The sequence below is a fragment of the Phaenicophaeus curvirostris genome, chromosome 3 (genome assembly GCF_032191515.1).
Source record: "Phaenicophaeus curvirostris isolate KB17595 chromosome 3, BPBGC_Pcur_1.0, whole genome shotgun sequence".
In the NCBI taxonomy this organism is placed as follows: domain Eukaryota; kingdom Metazoa; phylum Chordata; class Aves; order Cuculiformes; family Cuculidae; genus Phaenicophaeus; species Phaenicophaeus curvirostris.
In genome coordinates, this window is record NC_091394.1 from 30895006 (window position 1) to 30911031 (window position 16026).

Below are 16026 nucleotides of genomic sequence, written 5' to 3' on the forward strand. Positions count from 1 at the left end.
CATCCGCCAGCTCCTTCAATACCCTTGGGTGAATCCTATCCAGCCCCATTGACTTCTGGGTGTCTAGTTGGGCTAGCAAGGCTCTGACCACCTCCTCTTGGATCACGGGAGCCTCATTATGCTCCTCTAGCTCCTGGGTTTGTACACAGACGGAACGACCCTCCTTACGACTAAAGACTGAGGCAAAGAAGGCATTAAGTACCTCAGCCTTTTCCTCATCCCCTGTCACAGTTGTTCCATTTACATCCAATAAGGACTGAATATTCTCCCTGGTCCTCCTTTTATTATTTATATATTTATAGAAAGATTTTTTGTTATCTTTCACAGACTTGGCCAATCCAATTTCTAGCTGAGCCTTAGCCCTTCTGATTTTTTCCCTACACAACCTCACTTCCCTCCTGTAGTCCACCCAAGAGGCCTGTCCCTTCTTCCAGAGCCCAAGAGTCTTCATATCAAAAGGAAAATACTGTAGAAAGTATGTTTAATCTCTTTGCCTTACTGATTTTACATGATGCTCATGCCTTAGCTTTTATTTACAAAGCTCTACTAGGAGAACTCCCTTGCAAGCCACAAGAGTTAGCTGAGTGCAGAACCTACTAACAAGAGGTTGAGTTCAAGGTTATTTGACTGCAGTATTCAGAGGGAAGAGCCATTTCTAGGAAGAAATTGCTTAAGGATTTCATGAGCTCCCTCTATAAGTCTTCAGGACATTACCACCTCTGCTGTGCACTTCTGTCAAGCAGGGATGAAATGAGACGTGAGCATCCTGGAATCATCAAAACAATGGTGTCTGTTGGCTCCAACACAGCTGGAGCTGGGAAAAAGATACCTTGTTCTCCTCTCTTATGTGGCTTTTTCTGTTTCTTTTCCGATCTCCCTGTGAGGCAGACAGAGTGGAGGCAGTAGAGCAGCAGGGAAGAAGAGAGGCTGACAGCAACTGTCTACTTTACGTCAGAGGACAATGTTGTAGTGTCCCTTTGCAATTAGAAGAGCATTTGTCAACTGTGACATCTGCCAACCATAGTTCTGCAGCCCCTGGAGAAACTTATCTTACTGAAGTACCTTTGTTTTTCCAAGCTGATATGAGAAAAAGCAATGTCATTTCCAAGATCCATATTTGAGTGAAGAAATAGGGCAGGATGTTGTTGTAGACACATACACAATTACATCGTCATTTCTAGTACTTCTGGCATGAGCTGGGAGGGTGAGGAATACACGTTAATAACAGGCAGTTGGTGTCAGTGTAATGATACAGTAGCTCTGTGTCCTGGAGTAATTTTCTTGCAGGTCTAACAACTTTAGATAACATCTTAGCAGCTCAAAGGTATTTCTGAAATATTTTTTACCTTTTACAGTCATCGTTTTGAAATAGTTATAAGTTCTGTAGGTAAACATTTGGCGGGTTGGGGCCCTCATTCAGAAGTGTGTGGTCAGAGGAAATCACAGTTTGAGAGCTGATTCTTTGCCTGCTGCATCTGGAGCCTATGAGGGGTGCTCTGGGGAACAAATACAGGTTTGGCTTAGGCTGAAGGGAGGTCCCCTGTCATAAGATGACATATGAAGGTTATGCATATAAGTACCAAACGCTCATACTCCCATACGGTGCAGCATTTCACAGCCAGGAGATAAAGAGGCTGTAGCTGTTTTAAAATAATAGCTATATTTTTTTCTCTGTTTATTGGACTGTTAGGTCACTTTTGTTTATTCCTGCCTCGAGTCATCTTCCAGGTCTGTGTCCTGTAAATCAGGTATGATACTTTCTGCCAAACACCACTTGGACCTGGAACATTGGGCACTGTAAACTTTCTTTTAAAACTCTCATGAGTAATTGCCAAAAGGTGGTAGCTACAGTAACCCCAACAAATGCACATTATGAATGGTCCTCTTTTTTAAGCCTAGAATTCCTTTAAACATGCCTGTTGGGTTTTGAGTACCTGCAGTTAAATGGTGTTGCTTTTGGCAGGGCTTGGTGAGCAAATGAGGCATAATCTCTCTGATCTCAGTAGTCTGGTCAGCCAGCCATGACATTCTCAGTGTCTTTTCTTTCTACACCCTGTCTGAACAGAGCCATAGCACAGGCAGCTCTCAGTGGGGTTGCCAAAGATTACCATGTGCAGTGAAGCAGCAGATGGCAAGACAGTGGAAAATATGCAGTCCCAGAACCTGGGTTCACGTGGGGTTCAGGGTTAAATTTCAGAGATTTCCTTCCTTGCCCCTCGAGCCCCTCGATAAACTGCCCTTTAACAGACGAACTCGAACTCTTCAGTGTGCATTGGGAAAGTATTTAAAATTCAGGTTTGTCCATGTTTGGAACTAGGTTCTAGATTGCAGCAGGAAATTGAAGAATTCTGTGGCCACAGCAGTTACATTTTTCTCACCTTCTGAAGACATTAATGTAGGCATAAGAAAAGACGTAAATATGAATACATCCTGAAAACTATGAAAGGAGGAGGAAAAGAAACACTGCAAACTTGATTAGTTCAGAAATTGTGTAATGAGTGAATGAAGGGTGCCTCCACAAACTTAATTCAAACTTGTGCCTATGTGTTCTGATAAAGCTTTTGTTTGCACTTTTGTTTTTTCCCCCCACAGGCACGGAGTGGAGAGTTCTTACCTGAACAACTAGATATTCAGTTGATTTGAGGGGCAGAGAGCAAGAAAGGAGGTCTTTGACAGCAGATTTACTCTGTGCCTCTTTCCTGGCCACTCTTCAAGTCTTGCACTGAAAGTGATTTCATCCCTTTTTGCCTCTTCCAGGGTACTTCTCTCATTGTGTCACAAATATGAAGATAATTAATTTTCTCAGATTTCTGTAAAAAATCGGCATTTTATGCCCATTTTTCGTGTGAGAAACTTAGGCATGGGGAAAACAAATGAAGTCTGCATTGATTGATTGGTTGATTGGTTAATATTCAGAATAAAACTCCCAGCTGTTTTCATCTAAGGGCTTGGTAGTCAAGCATATAGAGAATTATGTAGCAATGACTAAATGAGAACCTTTATTTAAGAGACTTTTTAAGCACCATTTCAGAATTTGCAGCATAAACCAGGCTTTTATTCATTTTCCATAACAGCATTACTCAGGCTGAACTCTGAATCAGTCATTTATTTTTCTGCAATTCTTTATCTTTACTTAGCTTCAGACTCCATAGGACCCTTCACTAAGCAGTATGCTCTGCACTCAGAGCAAGTCTGTTCTCTACAGAGTGGACAAGCCTATTGGGAAAAAATAAATTATAGTATGTAATTAATCTAGAGGTGTTTTGTGAGACTGTATCATTGTGTGTTCAAAAACAACACGAGCAAACATAATCCTAACTTTTAGTGCTAGAATACACAGCTTCTCTCTGGCCAAGTACAGAGTGTGTGTATGTGCATGTGTGTTTTTCTGAGAGCGTGCACAGCTACCTATGGGGATATTAAAATTATGTGAAAGGTCCTACTAAAAATACAAAGCCAGGAAATTCAGAACTGGGCTAACTTTGTGTCCTGGTTTCACCCCATTGTACTCAAGCATTGCAGGCATCTCTGAACAGCAGGTGATCTGACTGCCTCTTCTGTTCCTAGTGGAAATGTAAACTAACTTAAATGGGAAATATCACAAAAACAGGATAACAATGAATTTCAGAAGTCCAGAAAGAAAGAAGTGTTCTTAAAAATACTGATATTAAAATGCTAATGAGCATGACAAGTTGAACCCTGGTAAATGGGCATTTTATTTAGGTGCTCTGCTTTTTGCCTTTTCATAACTTTCCAAATGTTTTGTTTCACTTATGTAAAATTTTTGTTGCAATTGGAGGTATTAATGATGGAATGTTTAAGTTTGGATTCTTCTTTGTAAATTTAGTAATCTGAGCAGTGAAATTGCACCAATTTATCCCACCAGAAAACTGAGTTCTCTGGTTTTATAGCTTCATATTGATTTTTATTTAGTTTATTAGTTACACTAGAGAAATACTATTCCCACATGGAAAGAATGCAGGATTTTTATTCAGTTTCAGTGGCAACATCAGAAAAAGGGAATATTCATTGAAATTAATGTGCATTTCAAAAAGCTGCTATAATTTTGCTGCTTTCTTGTGTTCAAATTATTTTCTTAGTAATTAAAAGTGTCTCTTTCTTTGCCTCTGAACCTTTTTCTTTTGAGAGTGAAAATCAGTAACGTGCCCAGGGTTTGTCCCGAAGGGGAGGTCATTCTCAGCAATGGCTTTTGTGCAACGTCCTGACGTATCTTTTCTGCCTGTGGGAGAGCTGCCACTCTGCCTGGTGGTGTTTCCATTTCAGGGTTTGGGTGTGGAAGCTGTAGCACCCTTGCTTAACTTCAGGGTCTCCTGAGAGAGATCATGGCCTGCTCTGAAATAAGAACATAACTTTTTATGGGAAGTTTAAGCAACTGGCAGTAACTCCAGCTAGGTGAAATAATGTTTTTACTGGCTCTCTGGATGCAGGAGGTCAATACGGCTAGGCCAAACATGTCCAAGTCTTTCAGGAGAAGAAGAGAAATGCTGTCTTTGCTGACTTGCAGTCTTCCTGGTGTATTATTAGCTTATCTCTGCCTTTCCCTCCTATTCTCTTTTTAAACTGTTAGGATTTGGGATTTGCTTTAGGGTTGTGCAGGGGTTGGGAGAAGCTTTGAAGCTTGTTTCAAGGTGTTTGTTGTTTAAAAGCTACATTTGAAATGTTCTGCTTTGGTTTTATCCAAGATAATGACTTCCAGTGTTGTCCTGTTCTGTCGCCAGCAGCACCACTTGTCCCTGTGAAGAACCAGATCTTGGGGAATGAGAACAGCTGAGGCAGGCAGAATGGGCAGATTTTTTTTTTTTTCACTCTTCTGTCAGAGCCGTGTGTTTACTTGATTAGTCTGCTGTGAGCCTGGAGGTGTATCTGTAGCTGGAACGATTCATCCCCATACTGGTAATTACAGACCGTCACAACTGATGGTTTTTACATTGAACTGTTGGCATCATCACTGGGGTTGGAGATGTACTTTTCACTACATCCTAGCTGAGAATCTGGTTATTGATAACACAGAAGATGGAAGGAAATGCAGTGCCTTGCATTTTATGTGCAGTGTTCAAGTACCTGTAAAAATTGTGTTCTCCGTATTTGAAGAAGATGAGATTTCTTTTTCTTCTTTCCTCCAGCTCTCACTAGTCCCCATCTTGTTACTTGTTGCCCATGGCTCCTTCCAGCTCCCTGGAAATCTAGTTAAACTGCTTTTCAGGACTTGCTCTTGGTGGCTTCAGGACTCTTGAGGCAAAGGGCAGTTTATGAACGTTGAAGCACATTTACTAAATGATGTGTTAAGAGCCTAAAGGGTGCCTTGAGGACTACCCTTGTTGCAAAGTTAACCAGAAGAAAGTCCTAAGAGAAAAGCAGTTAAGCAACAAAGATCAAAAGGGAGGTATATGGATTTAGGAGCATCTTGAGTTATACTCTGTAAGTGGCAAACCCGTCTAGGATTGTTTATTAGTTTGCGTAGGAGGCAAAGTTTCAAATAAGTTATTTGGCTGTAGCTAGACCATTTTTCTTTCCAAGGAAATAGATCAGCACTGACTCAGCAAAGTTGTATGCCACTGTAATTTGTTTTAAGGCTAGCTTTTATTACACTCTTTTACTTTCACTAGACTTAAATTAAAGTTCTTTTTACCCCTGACTTGATGTGAAATGGCACATTTTATACTCAGAATTTTGTACATTAAAAGTTAGCAGTAGTGCGGGTGCACCAAAAGTCGAGGAAAACCTGTACAAAACTTGGATCGTAATATGACCCAGCACAAGCTGATGTCCTAGCCACCTGGAGAGGCTGAAAGACCAAGCAGACTTAGTCTCTCAGAGTTCAGAAGGTCCAAGAAAGTGTATTAGTCAGTCATGTGTCACCAGGTAAGATTAAAAGCCTTGCCTGTTTCATCTCAAGGGAGTGCTAGGGTAAAGGCTGAATGTCTCAGCTTGAACCATCAAACAGCACCTTTTTTGATGTGCTACTGGTTGCTGAGAGGATGGAGGAGGGGAAAGACAGGGAGGAAAGGGTAGGGGTGTTAGATTTAAGGGCACAGATGTCTGAACTTTGATAACCATTTTACAAAATAGGTTAACGTCCAGTTTCTGCGCAAGTTGCGTTAGACTGCATGAAAATTCCATTTTGTATAAGTGTTGGATTTTCCTTTTGGTTGCATACGTTTAGACCTATTGTAGCACCAGTTCAGCAAACCATGTACTTAACTCCTATTGTTTACACACACTTAAATAATCTAGTCTGTGCTGATGGGCAAGCACACTCGTGCTTACCCATAACTCATACACGTAAGGGCTTGTCTAACTCTGTGTCAGCTAAAATGAGAGGTTTAATTCAGTAACATAAGTACAATTTAAAAAACATCACTTAAATGAGTGTTAACAAATCAGAGTGCTAAAGACATTTACCTTTGTTTTAAAATCTAGTGTATATGAACTGCGATTTAGAAATCAAAGTGAATAGTTTGGAGCAAAAGGTTAAGTTTTCTGTAAGTGAAACACTGCTCTGTTTATCTAAGTGCCATTAACAGCATAAACTTGGGAACAGGAATTACACTTTTACATATTGTTTTCAGTATTAATGTTTGGTTTTTCCTTTATAAGAGTTTTTGATGCCTCACCTTTTCCTGTTCAGTGTACAGTTCCTGGGAGGAAAATATTTTAAGAAAAATTATATGGAGGAAATATGCTAAAATAGCACCATTTGCCCAGCAGTTATTGCTGGTATGTCACCCTGTCCTTTTAACAAGCCTTTATAATAGATGTGAGATGTGTAATTAGTCCTGAATAAGGGCATTTTGAATATGAAATCTAATAGCTTTGTGTTACAAAACATGCAGATTACGCACGCAGATTGTCTGCTAATTCAGTGTCATTTTTTCACAGTCACTTTAGAGAACTGCTGCTGTGTAGTCATAGAGATCATCCTGTCATTGTTCTTTGGGAGTTGGAAACCTCTATCTGTTTGTATGCAAAACAGTCATGAGGAGTTTAAAGCCCTGATGACAGGTCCCCAGCAGAGGGTTAGCTCCACTGAATCACAGGGGAGGGTGGCTCGCAGTGCTGTGACAAACATCACCTCTGATTCTCATCCTCTGGTGGTGCTTGATAGGTCTTCCAGCATTCACGTGTCTCTTTTACAAAGCTTACTAGTTGTCCCTCCAGATAAGCTTCATGCTACGATTCTGCCCACGGGGAAAAAGCAAAATTTCCCTACTTTCTGCGTTCTCTCCCTATTTCTGTACCCAGTCGTTCCTCAGAAGGTTGTCTTTCTCACTCAGATTATGAAAATCATTAGATTTTGTTCTCTCCATGCCAAGTTCATATGATCTCCTGTTGTCCTCAGCTGTCCAAATGTTCTCAGTGTACAAGTGGATGTAGGTGGCAGAGGTGCTCTTGGATTGAAAAGCATCAACCCCCGAGCATCAACCCCCTCGGGTGTGCTGTCTTCCTGCTTCTGTTGTTTCCTATCTCTGTACTCCTTTGCCCTTCTGCCTCAATGTCTTCATTTTCCAAATACAATTAGTAGTGTGTTTTCCATTATCCAAGGAATTCTGTTGAAAAGTGCAGTGCAAATGGAAAATGAGGCCAAGCAGACATAGCATATTTTACTTGTGACATTGGAAAGTTCAAAATGTATGTCAATACATTATAAAAGGAAATAATTCAGTTGAAATGCTGGTTAATGTATTTGTCAGCAATATTTAAAGGAATTAGTAGCACTTCATTTTATTGAAATCACATATTTTAAAGTATCAAATGAGCATCACTTGATAAGGAGGGACAATTATGTCCTTGTGTTATTGGACCGTTGTTTTCAATCTGTGATCTGTGGATTTTATTGTTATGTGATTATTTCCCAGGGCCCTGATGAAGAATAACATATTGAAACACGCATATTATCAGTACCTTTATTTTTCCTGTTCAGAGATCTCACGTGTCCATTGGAAAATAGCTGAGGGGTATGCAAACTGAAAATGTTTGAAAAACATTGCAAACGTATTAAGAATCTGAGAAACCCACTATCATAAAGTACTATTACAATTTTAAAGGACAGAGCAAGAGATTAGGAATATTATAATGAAGCAAAGTATTTCTAGCTACACTATACAGGATTAAAATATAAAGATTAAAGCACTGTGTCTCATGTTTCAGGAAAGGCAATGATTTATTGCTCAAGTCAGGAAGATGTTTCCCATGCAGTGCATTACTTTACAATGAGTTGCTTATGAATCATATCACCCTTATTTCATGTATATTTCATTTTGCAAAAATCTAATTGTGGACTTTCTGGCAAGCTCATCCAAGCATAACTGTACTTGCTGTGTAAAATTTGCATTTATTATTTGGGTATTATGAAGAACTGGGAAGGAAAATAGCACTTTTAACAGTGATTTTTCCTTTGTTTCTAAACAGTGATATTTCTACTTTGTATAATTGTTGTGAGAAACACAATTTGTTATTTTAAACTGAGAGTGGATACACAATTAAAATGCCTAAGAGTTTAACATATCCTAAGTAGCTGCTTTATTAGTTATACCAAAATGCAGTACTATATCAGTTGTTTCAATCAAGGTACAGTTGAAAATTCCATTTAAATGCCAAATATGGAAGGTTAATTTAAAGATTGGTAACTTGATTTTTCATCTGGTTTACACACATAACTTCATTGACTTCAGAGTAATTGTTATTGATTTTTATCAGTATAAACTAAAGGAGACTGTGGACTTCTTAGAAAAAATGGGTGTTGCTTTGTTTTTTCATTTTTGCTTGTTAAAAAAATGGAAAAGCTTCTCATAGAATGGAAATTATGAGGCAGTGTGGATTTTCAGGCAATCAAAACATGTTAATGATCTCATTAAATATATCATTCACAACATATATATGTTAAAAGAAATACGTTCCTTTAGGTTAATAGAAGCACTAGGTACACAATGTGTTTTAACATGTTAGGCTTCCACTAGAATTTATACCAGAACTGTGGAAATTTGGAGAAAAAAAAACAAACAACACCCTTTTTCTTGTGCCAGCATCTTTAGAGACAGAAACCTTTTAATCACATTTTATGCCAAATGAATAAAAAGATGTTATAGCAGCATGATAGTCTGTGCTAGGACTGCATCTCACCTGATAGATAAATATTGCTACTAAATGCTATCAGATTGACTGTTGTCCTGAGATACGGCTAGGATTAATGATGGATTTTCTTATGCAATGAAACAAGTGTTATACAGGGTAGCGGTCTTCTGCAGACCACAATTTTGTCATCTGTTGATTTTTGTCTATAGCCTTGAGAGCTTGGTAAATGAGGGTCCTTGGAAAGAGTTAGTTACTATAATGGCAGCTCTTAAAGCTTCTTCATCCATTTGGCTGCCTCTTATAAACCAGAGATTCTAGAGGAAAAACAGCTGCTTCAAACAACCAGTTTCCTGATAACACACAAAGGGTGAAACCCCAGTGCTGTTGAAAGGAATGGGATACTGATGCAAAGACCCAGTTTTTTTCTTATCTCACAGCACCCTTCTTAGAACTGTAGGCACATTGAGACCATGCTTCCTACAGCTATAGTTTTAAATATGTGTCAATGAAAGATGCGTCCAGCTTTCAGAACTGCATCTTTGCAGGTGTAAGCAGTATCCTTCTTGGAGGGATGAGCTGCACAAGCTGTTTTCCACTCTGAGCCAGGTGGCAGCAGCAGGTGACAGGCCTGTGCTGAAGAGTTGAAGCTATTGCATGAAACCTCTGCTATTTCTTTTTATTGTAGTTACCATTCCTTTAGTGGTTTGCTGACAAGTTGTGTGTTTTACAGATCAGATCTCCTTGATGACTTCCGTAAAATGTATCTAGGATAAAGCAGGTTTGGAAATCAGACCTTATGTTTCCTTTTGGAATGCAAATGATCTCAGAGGGAGGGCTTGGATTTTGAAAACAAATCTAAGCTAATGCCCTGGGTTCCTGAAAGAGCTGTTAATATCATGAAAACTCATGTTTAAGACCTCTTTTAAAATAGAAAAACTTGTCAGACACCGCTCAACCAAGGCCATTTGGAACTGCTGAAATGTGCAGACACACCAAAGCATCCTTTGCAACTTCTGGTCAGATCTCTGCTGGTGTAGTACAGCGATTCCAGTGCTGTCAGTAGTAACACAAACCAGAGCATAATGTGGCCTATGATGGTGTGGATGTATTTGCTGCATAGATAACTATGCAAGGTGCTTAGACGAGCGTGCTTGGCCCTACCATGGAAGCAAGATTGGCTCTTCCCTTGTTTACTGTAGGCTATTGAACTCCCAAAACAATGCTGCCCTCACGCATTTTGAAAAAGTGTTCATATAAGTCACAATATGTCACGTACAATAAAGTTTTGAACACTCCACATTCATTTGTACTAGATGTGAGCAGTGATGTGTGTTTTACAAAACCTCTCTGAACTGAGGAAGCACTACAAATGCAGGAGACAAATCCAGAACTTGGACATCTCTCTTCCCCATCAAACTAAGCTAGTTTGTTGCTACAAACACATTTCCACGTGATTTAGTAATGTTAGCAGCAGAATAAAGTAGGCCTTATACACCTGTGATAGCTGGTGGCATTTTAGTTGCTACATCATCTTGATCCGATGAAAATCAACGTAAAAGGTGAAGTGGCTAACATACTACTAGCTCTATTGATACTCTTGCTGGCACTAATTAACCATTCTGTGAAGGAAAACACTCTTGTAGGTTCAACATTAGTAAGTCCTCAATACCTCCTGAGGAAGAAGGAAGCTAACCATTTCTGCATCTCAAAAGGTTCTTTGTATTCAGTTATATAAAGATATCTGTAGCACTCCACATAGACCTTTTAGATAGAATCATTCCTGAGGAAAGAGACATTACGTCTGCCAAGTTTCAGGCCAAAGCAAGATTTTATAGCCCAATTCCAAACCCCTAGGACGGGGCTTTATGATGGAAATGCTGACATAACCTTAAGTATTTTGTATGACTCCAGTGGGCATCAGCTTAAATTCCAGTTACAATGTGTGTTTAATGGCATGGAATCAAACATATAGTGTAATGGGATATTTTAAGATACTGTGTTTGAAGAGAATTGGTATTTAAACATTACTTATGAACCATATCATTTAAACACTTCTGAAATGTGCCATTCAGCCCTTGGTTGCATGAAAAAGAGTTCTAATCATATTTCTCAGAATGAACAGTAGCAAAGCTTTCTTCCACGGTTTTAATCTGAGGCATTTCCAAGAAGAGGGTTGGTATTATTTTGTGGAACCCTTACTGGGCTATTTCTGGAACATAAAGGTTTTCATTTTCACTGTTGTGCTCTTTAATTCTTCATTTCAGCCTTTTGAGGTGTATTCTAATTGCACTTGGAGAAGGTCTTAGAAGATAGTTTCTCTTCAGTTATCAGTGATTCTGCAAGAAGACAGCAGTATTTGCTGTGTTCTGCTAGACAAATCTACTTTTTCTTGTACAGTATCTTTTATGCATTTCAAGTTTAGTTGATAGCGTGAGATTTTTCTCTCTGTCATATGCACAACCTAATCCACTTTTTTTTTTATATTGAAGAACTAGTTGATCCAAAATGGAAGCCGATGTTCATTGGTCGTGTATGTTGACAGTAAAATTTGCTTTAATGCAGGTGATGACTAGAACTCTCACTGCTTTTACTGCAGATGGGAATGTGTTGTTGAAAGCAACCAGTCTGGCTTATTGCTCAGTTGCAGTCTGAACGTAAAGTCATAGACTTTATCCTGAAAAAAATGCTTCTCCTTTAACTGAATAATAACTTTTCATTATTTTCTGAATAATAAGGCTAACTGAAATTATTTCAGTCTAGAAGTTTGAGAAGTTTCAGAGCTAATCTTAATAAGTTTGTGTTATAGTTTGAATCTATTTTTAATTAATTAATAATCTGTGTGATATCTCAAAACACTTTATAATGTAAAAAACTGAAACGCTCTTTGGAGAAGTGCCAATCTGAGTAAGTCAAAGAGACTCTGTCACTGGTTTCTGTTTAGCCAGAACTCCACTCCCACTGCAAGCCAAGCCAATCCAGTCAGGAACAGGGGAACCACGGTACTTTGCTTTCAGAAACTGCAATAGATCCTGTGATTTGTCCTGGTTTATATTTGGGATAATCATATTTCTCCTGTTGAATATGTAGTGTGCAGACGGGAAGAAGGGCTTGGACTTTCATCCTGCAGTTGGATTAATTTGTCCAAATTTTGAGGAATACTGATATAAAAAAGACACCCCCTGGTATATTTTATTTCTGAAATTTTGCAAATCACACTATTTTGTAGGCTTCTTTTATAGACAAACACTTTTTCAGGGAATATGGAAATCTGCATTAATTTCATCCTTTAAAAAACATGCACAAACTGATTATATATTCTAAATGGCTAATAACTGGAATGCCAGTTAGTTCAGCAGTTGACAGAAAATTGAAATACTATCTTAATCCTGTGGTAAGGTCTGATTAATTTAATTGCTTCATTCCATATGGTTTTTACAGGTGCAGTCTTATTTTTAACTTTTGGTAAAGTCAAATGACACAAAAAGGTACTGTACTTTGCAAGAATAGTTAGTAGTATGAACTACACATGATTTGGTAATTTTGCAGGAGTTCCTCATTTGTTTGCCTGGAAACAGAAAATAGTGAGATTCATACCTCCATAATGAAAAATGCTACATATATAGCTGCTTTACTTAGGACCTGAAATTTGCTAAGAGCATTTTACAAGTGCAGTCATTCCTGCTTTCCATTTGGATGGGGTATCATCTGTCACCACTCAATCATTTTATCTTAATCTATTAAAAAGGCATGTAATTTTAATTTTTGTGGCCCATTAGTGTGCAAATGCCATTGGGTTTGTTTAGCCTGAACTTGCAGTCTAAATTCAAATCCCTCTGCTTTTGAGGAGATCACAACATTTTAGAAACACAGACATTATTATCTAGAAATCAAGACATGAAAATACGTAGAAACAAATATTATTTAAAGCAACTCTACAGGGAGCAGCAACACAAGTTTCCCCAAACAATACAGTGAACAAAATGCAAAAATATGATAAAATAATGTACAGCCTTCAACTGATAAAGCTGAAATCACAATTTCATGATCTCACTGAACTTGGAGAACAAAGAATCCCAGGAAAGTAAAATTCATTTAACCATTACAGTCCTTTGGAAAGTATGTAGTATTTGAATAATCTCTTTTTGTGTTAATAAACTGATTTATTTAGATACATGCATTCCTTAAAAATAAAAATTAAAAAAGAAAAAATAAATGGCAACAAAAAACTTGAGGGTGGTCTAAGATGTCTGTCTTCTTTATGTAACCTTTTACATTTTGTGTTTAAGAACTGACATTCCAAATTATTTTCTTTGGCTTTATGCCTGGACTGAATACTGAGGCAGCAAATTAGGAATGCTTAAGAAATCCCACAAAGAAAGATGTTTGCTGTGAAGGTGCAGCTGATGTGACACTTGCACTGGAAGCTTCTTAGCTTACTCAACCGATAAAAGGTGGCATGGTTCTAGGTGGTATGAGGGGACTGAATGAAGACTGAAAGTAGCATGTGCTGAGGTATACAAGGTGTTTCTTATGCCCAGCTATCTGCCACTGTGACTATGCTGATACTTATTTTTATTTCTATCCCAGGGGCTAACTTTGTTACTCGAAAAATTAGCCGATCGGTAGCAAAGATTCATCTTGGACAGCTGGATTGTTTCAGCCTGGGCAATCTGGATGCTAAGCGAGACTGGGGACATGCCAGGGATTACGTTGAGGTAAACTGTGGGCCGCATGCCTTTTTCTGAGTAATCTTGGTGGTGGGGATAATTCTTATTGCGATAACTCCAAGTGATGATCCACAGAGAGAAGTTTTTGCCTATTGAGAACTGTTAACTTTGTCTTGCTCTTGATTGCAGACTAGGGAACTTAATAACAGAGCAGTGTAACAAAGGTGTGAACATAAAAATTAAAGATTAGTGTCCTTTATTATGATGAGGCAAGAATTATGTTTATATTAATATTAATGATCAAAGTTCTAGCTGATTATATATTAGAAAGAAGCATCACAACATAGTTATGATGGCAGGTATTGCAACACAGATGCCTGCATCCATTGTTTGTAATGCTTTTGTAGCCAGGATTTGTTTCTAATTTTATTCTATGCATCTACTTAAGCAAACAAACTGTACCCCTGTATTGTATTACAAGGAGAAGTGAATGACCATGTAGGAAATATTGTCTTTCCCCAGGAGAATTTTTCGCCATTTTGGTGCTTAAAGATTTCCTGTGGTCATTGGACTATTTCTGTCTTTTATAATTCCTTGCTGGGAAACCGGATTTGGCTTCACTATTCATTGATGTAGTTTAAGAAGATGATGATTGGGTTTTTTGTTTTCCTGTATTATTAAGTAAGAAGTCTTCCAGTAAGAAAAAGTCTGATTTGGAGCCTTTATTGTATGTTGAGATTTAAAAGGTAAAATAAAAGTTGAGGTCACAAATCTTGCTTATGATCAAAAAGAAACAGCAAGAAAACAAAATCGTGGTAACATAATATGAAATTTTGTTCCGGATGATATGAAAAAAAGCAAATAGCCATATCACTTTGGCATCAAAAGGGCTACATCAAGTAAGCAAAGAAGGTGATTTTTGGCAGTTGGCTATAAATAAAGTTGGATTTTGCTTCTGCACTGCATTTGTGTGTAAGGTGGTAAGGGCACCGTGAATGTCATGACTATGCCTCCATGACTATTGTTTTACATTTGTGGTTGCAACATTCGATGAAGCAGTTAATCCAATAAATGATCCCAATCATCTTTTTAATGGCTAAAACTATAGTGAAGAGTGCTCAGAAAGTCAGTTGCCAAGTCTCAACTGAAAGGAAGTAAAAGGTAAGCCAAATAAAATGAGCAGTTGTGTGAACATAACGAGCATAATTTGGTAACAGGCATTGGATATTCCATAAATACTTTGACTGTCTCATTCCAAGACAACTTGCACCAGATAAATCGTGGGATGAATTCTGATGTCTTCTTCCATAAAGGAAATCCAGAGTAACCCTCTTGTGCCTAGAGAGTCAGACAATTGTCCAGTGTTCAAAGCTTTAAAAACCAAAAGGAAATGAAAACAAGCTATCCAGAAGGATAACTACCTTGCAACTTGGCTTCCAGAAGGAATGCAGTTGTCCAAGTTCTACAGCACAAGCACATTTGTTGTGTAAGTAGCATTCCAGGCCTTTCAGCTACACGTTTTGGGCCTGTCCCAAAATCTTCTGGAAAGAATTCCACATCTTGATTATTTTTCTCCTCTTCAGATAATGTGAGAGTTATTATGAATTCTCTTATTCCCTGATTATTGTGGAAATGTGGTTACATGCAACCTTCTATTGGCTAAAAAAGGGAGTAACTTTCAGCTGGAAATAAACAATTATTTGAGACTTTAATGGACTGGAAAGTAGGGCTTAGAGATTTAACATTGTTCAAATAAATTCATAGTATGTTAGAAAGCATGATCATATTTACAAGCATTTGGGGATCTTCCTTAAGCATATGGCTGAACACATAGGTATATATCCTATCCTCTCCATATGTACTTTTAAATCCCTTTGACAGTAATACAAGTAACACATGTGCGTGTAGACTAGACCATGTTCTGTGTTTTCTTTCTCCTTGTTTCCTTATTAGGTATAATAAGAAAACCCCATAAGTGCATTCCTTTTTGTTTTATAAAACGTTGTGGGTCAATTCTTGAACTCATGATAGCTGATGACCAAAATCCCATTGACTTTTTGGAGAGATCATATCCTGTATGTATTGGAGTAAAGAATGTCTGGTCATTACAAAGCAGAAGTCAGGACTCTCTGAGTTTTGATCACATGCATTTATCTTAATGCCACTGTGATTTTTGAAAAAAAAAAAAAAAAGAAAACTGGGAAGTTTAACTCACTGGAAAGAAAGTATTTGGACAGAACAAAATATAAATAAGTAAAAGCCAAAA

General features: G+C 38.1%; 1 protein-coding gene across 3 annotated transcripts in view; it reads left to right on the plus strand.

The window, feature by feature from the left end:
* GMDS (GDP-mannose 4,6-dehydratase) overlaps positions 1 to 16026 on the plus strand; it is a 421560-nt gene that overhangs the window by 185024 nt on the left and 220510 nt on the right. For all 3 annotated transcript variants that reach the window (XM_069853596.1, XM_069853597.1, XM_069853598.1), the window contains one exon: positions 13681 to 13808. In XM_069853596.1, the coding sequence (XP_069709697.1) occupies positions 13681 to 13808 (128 nt within the window). The remainder of the gene's footprint in view (positions 1 to 13680; positions 13809 to 16026) is intronic.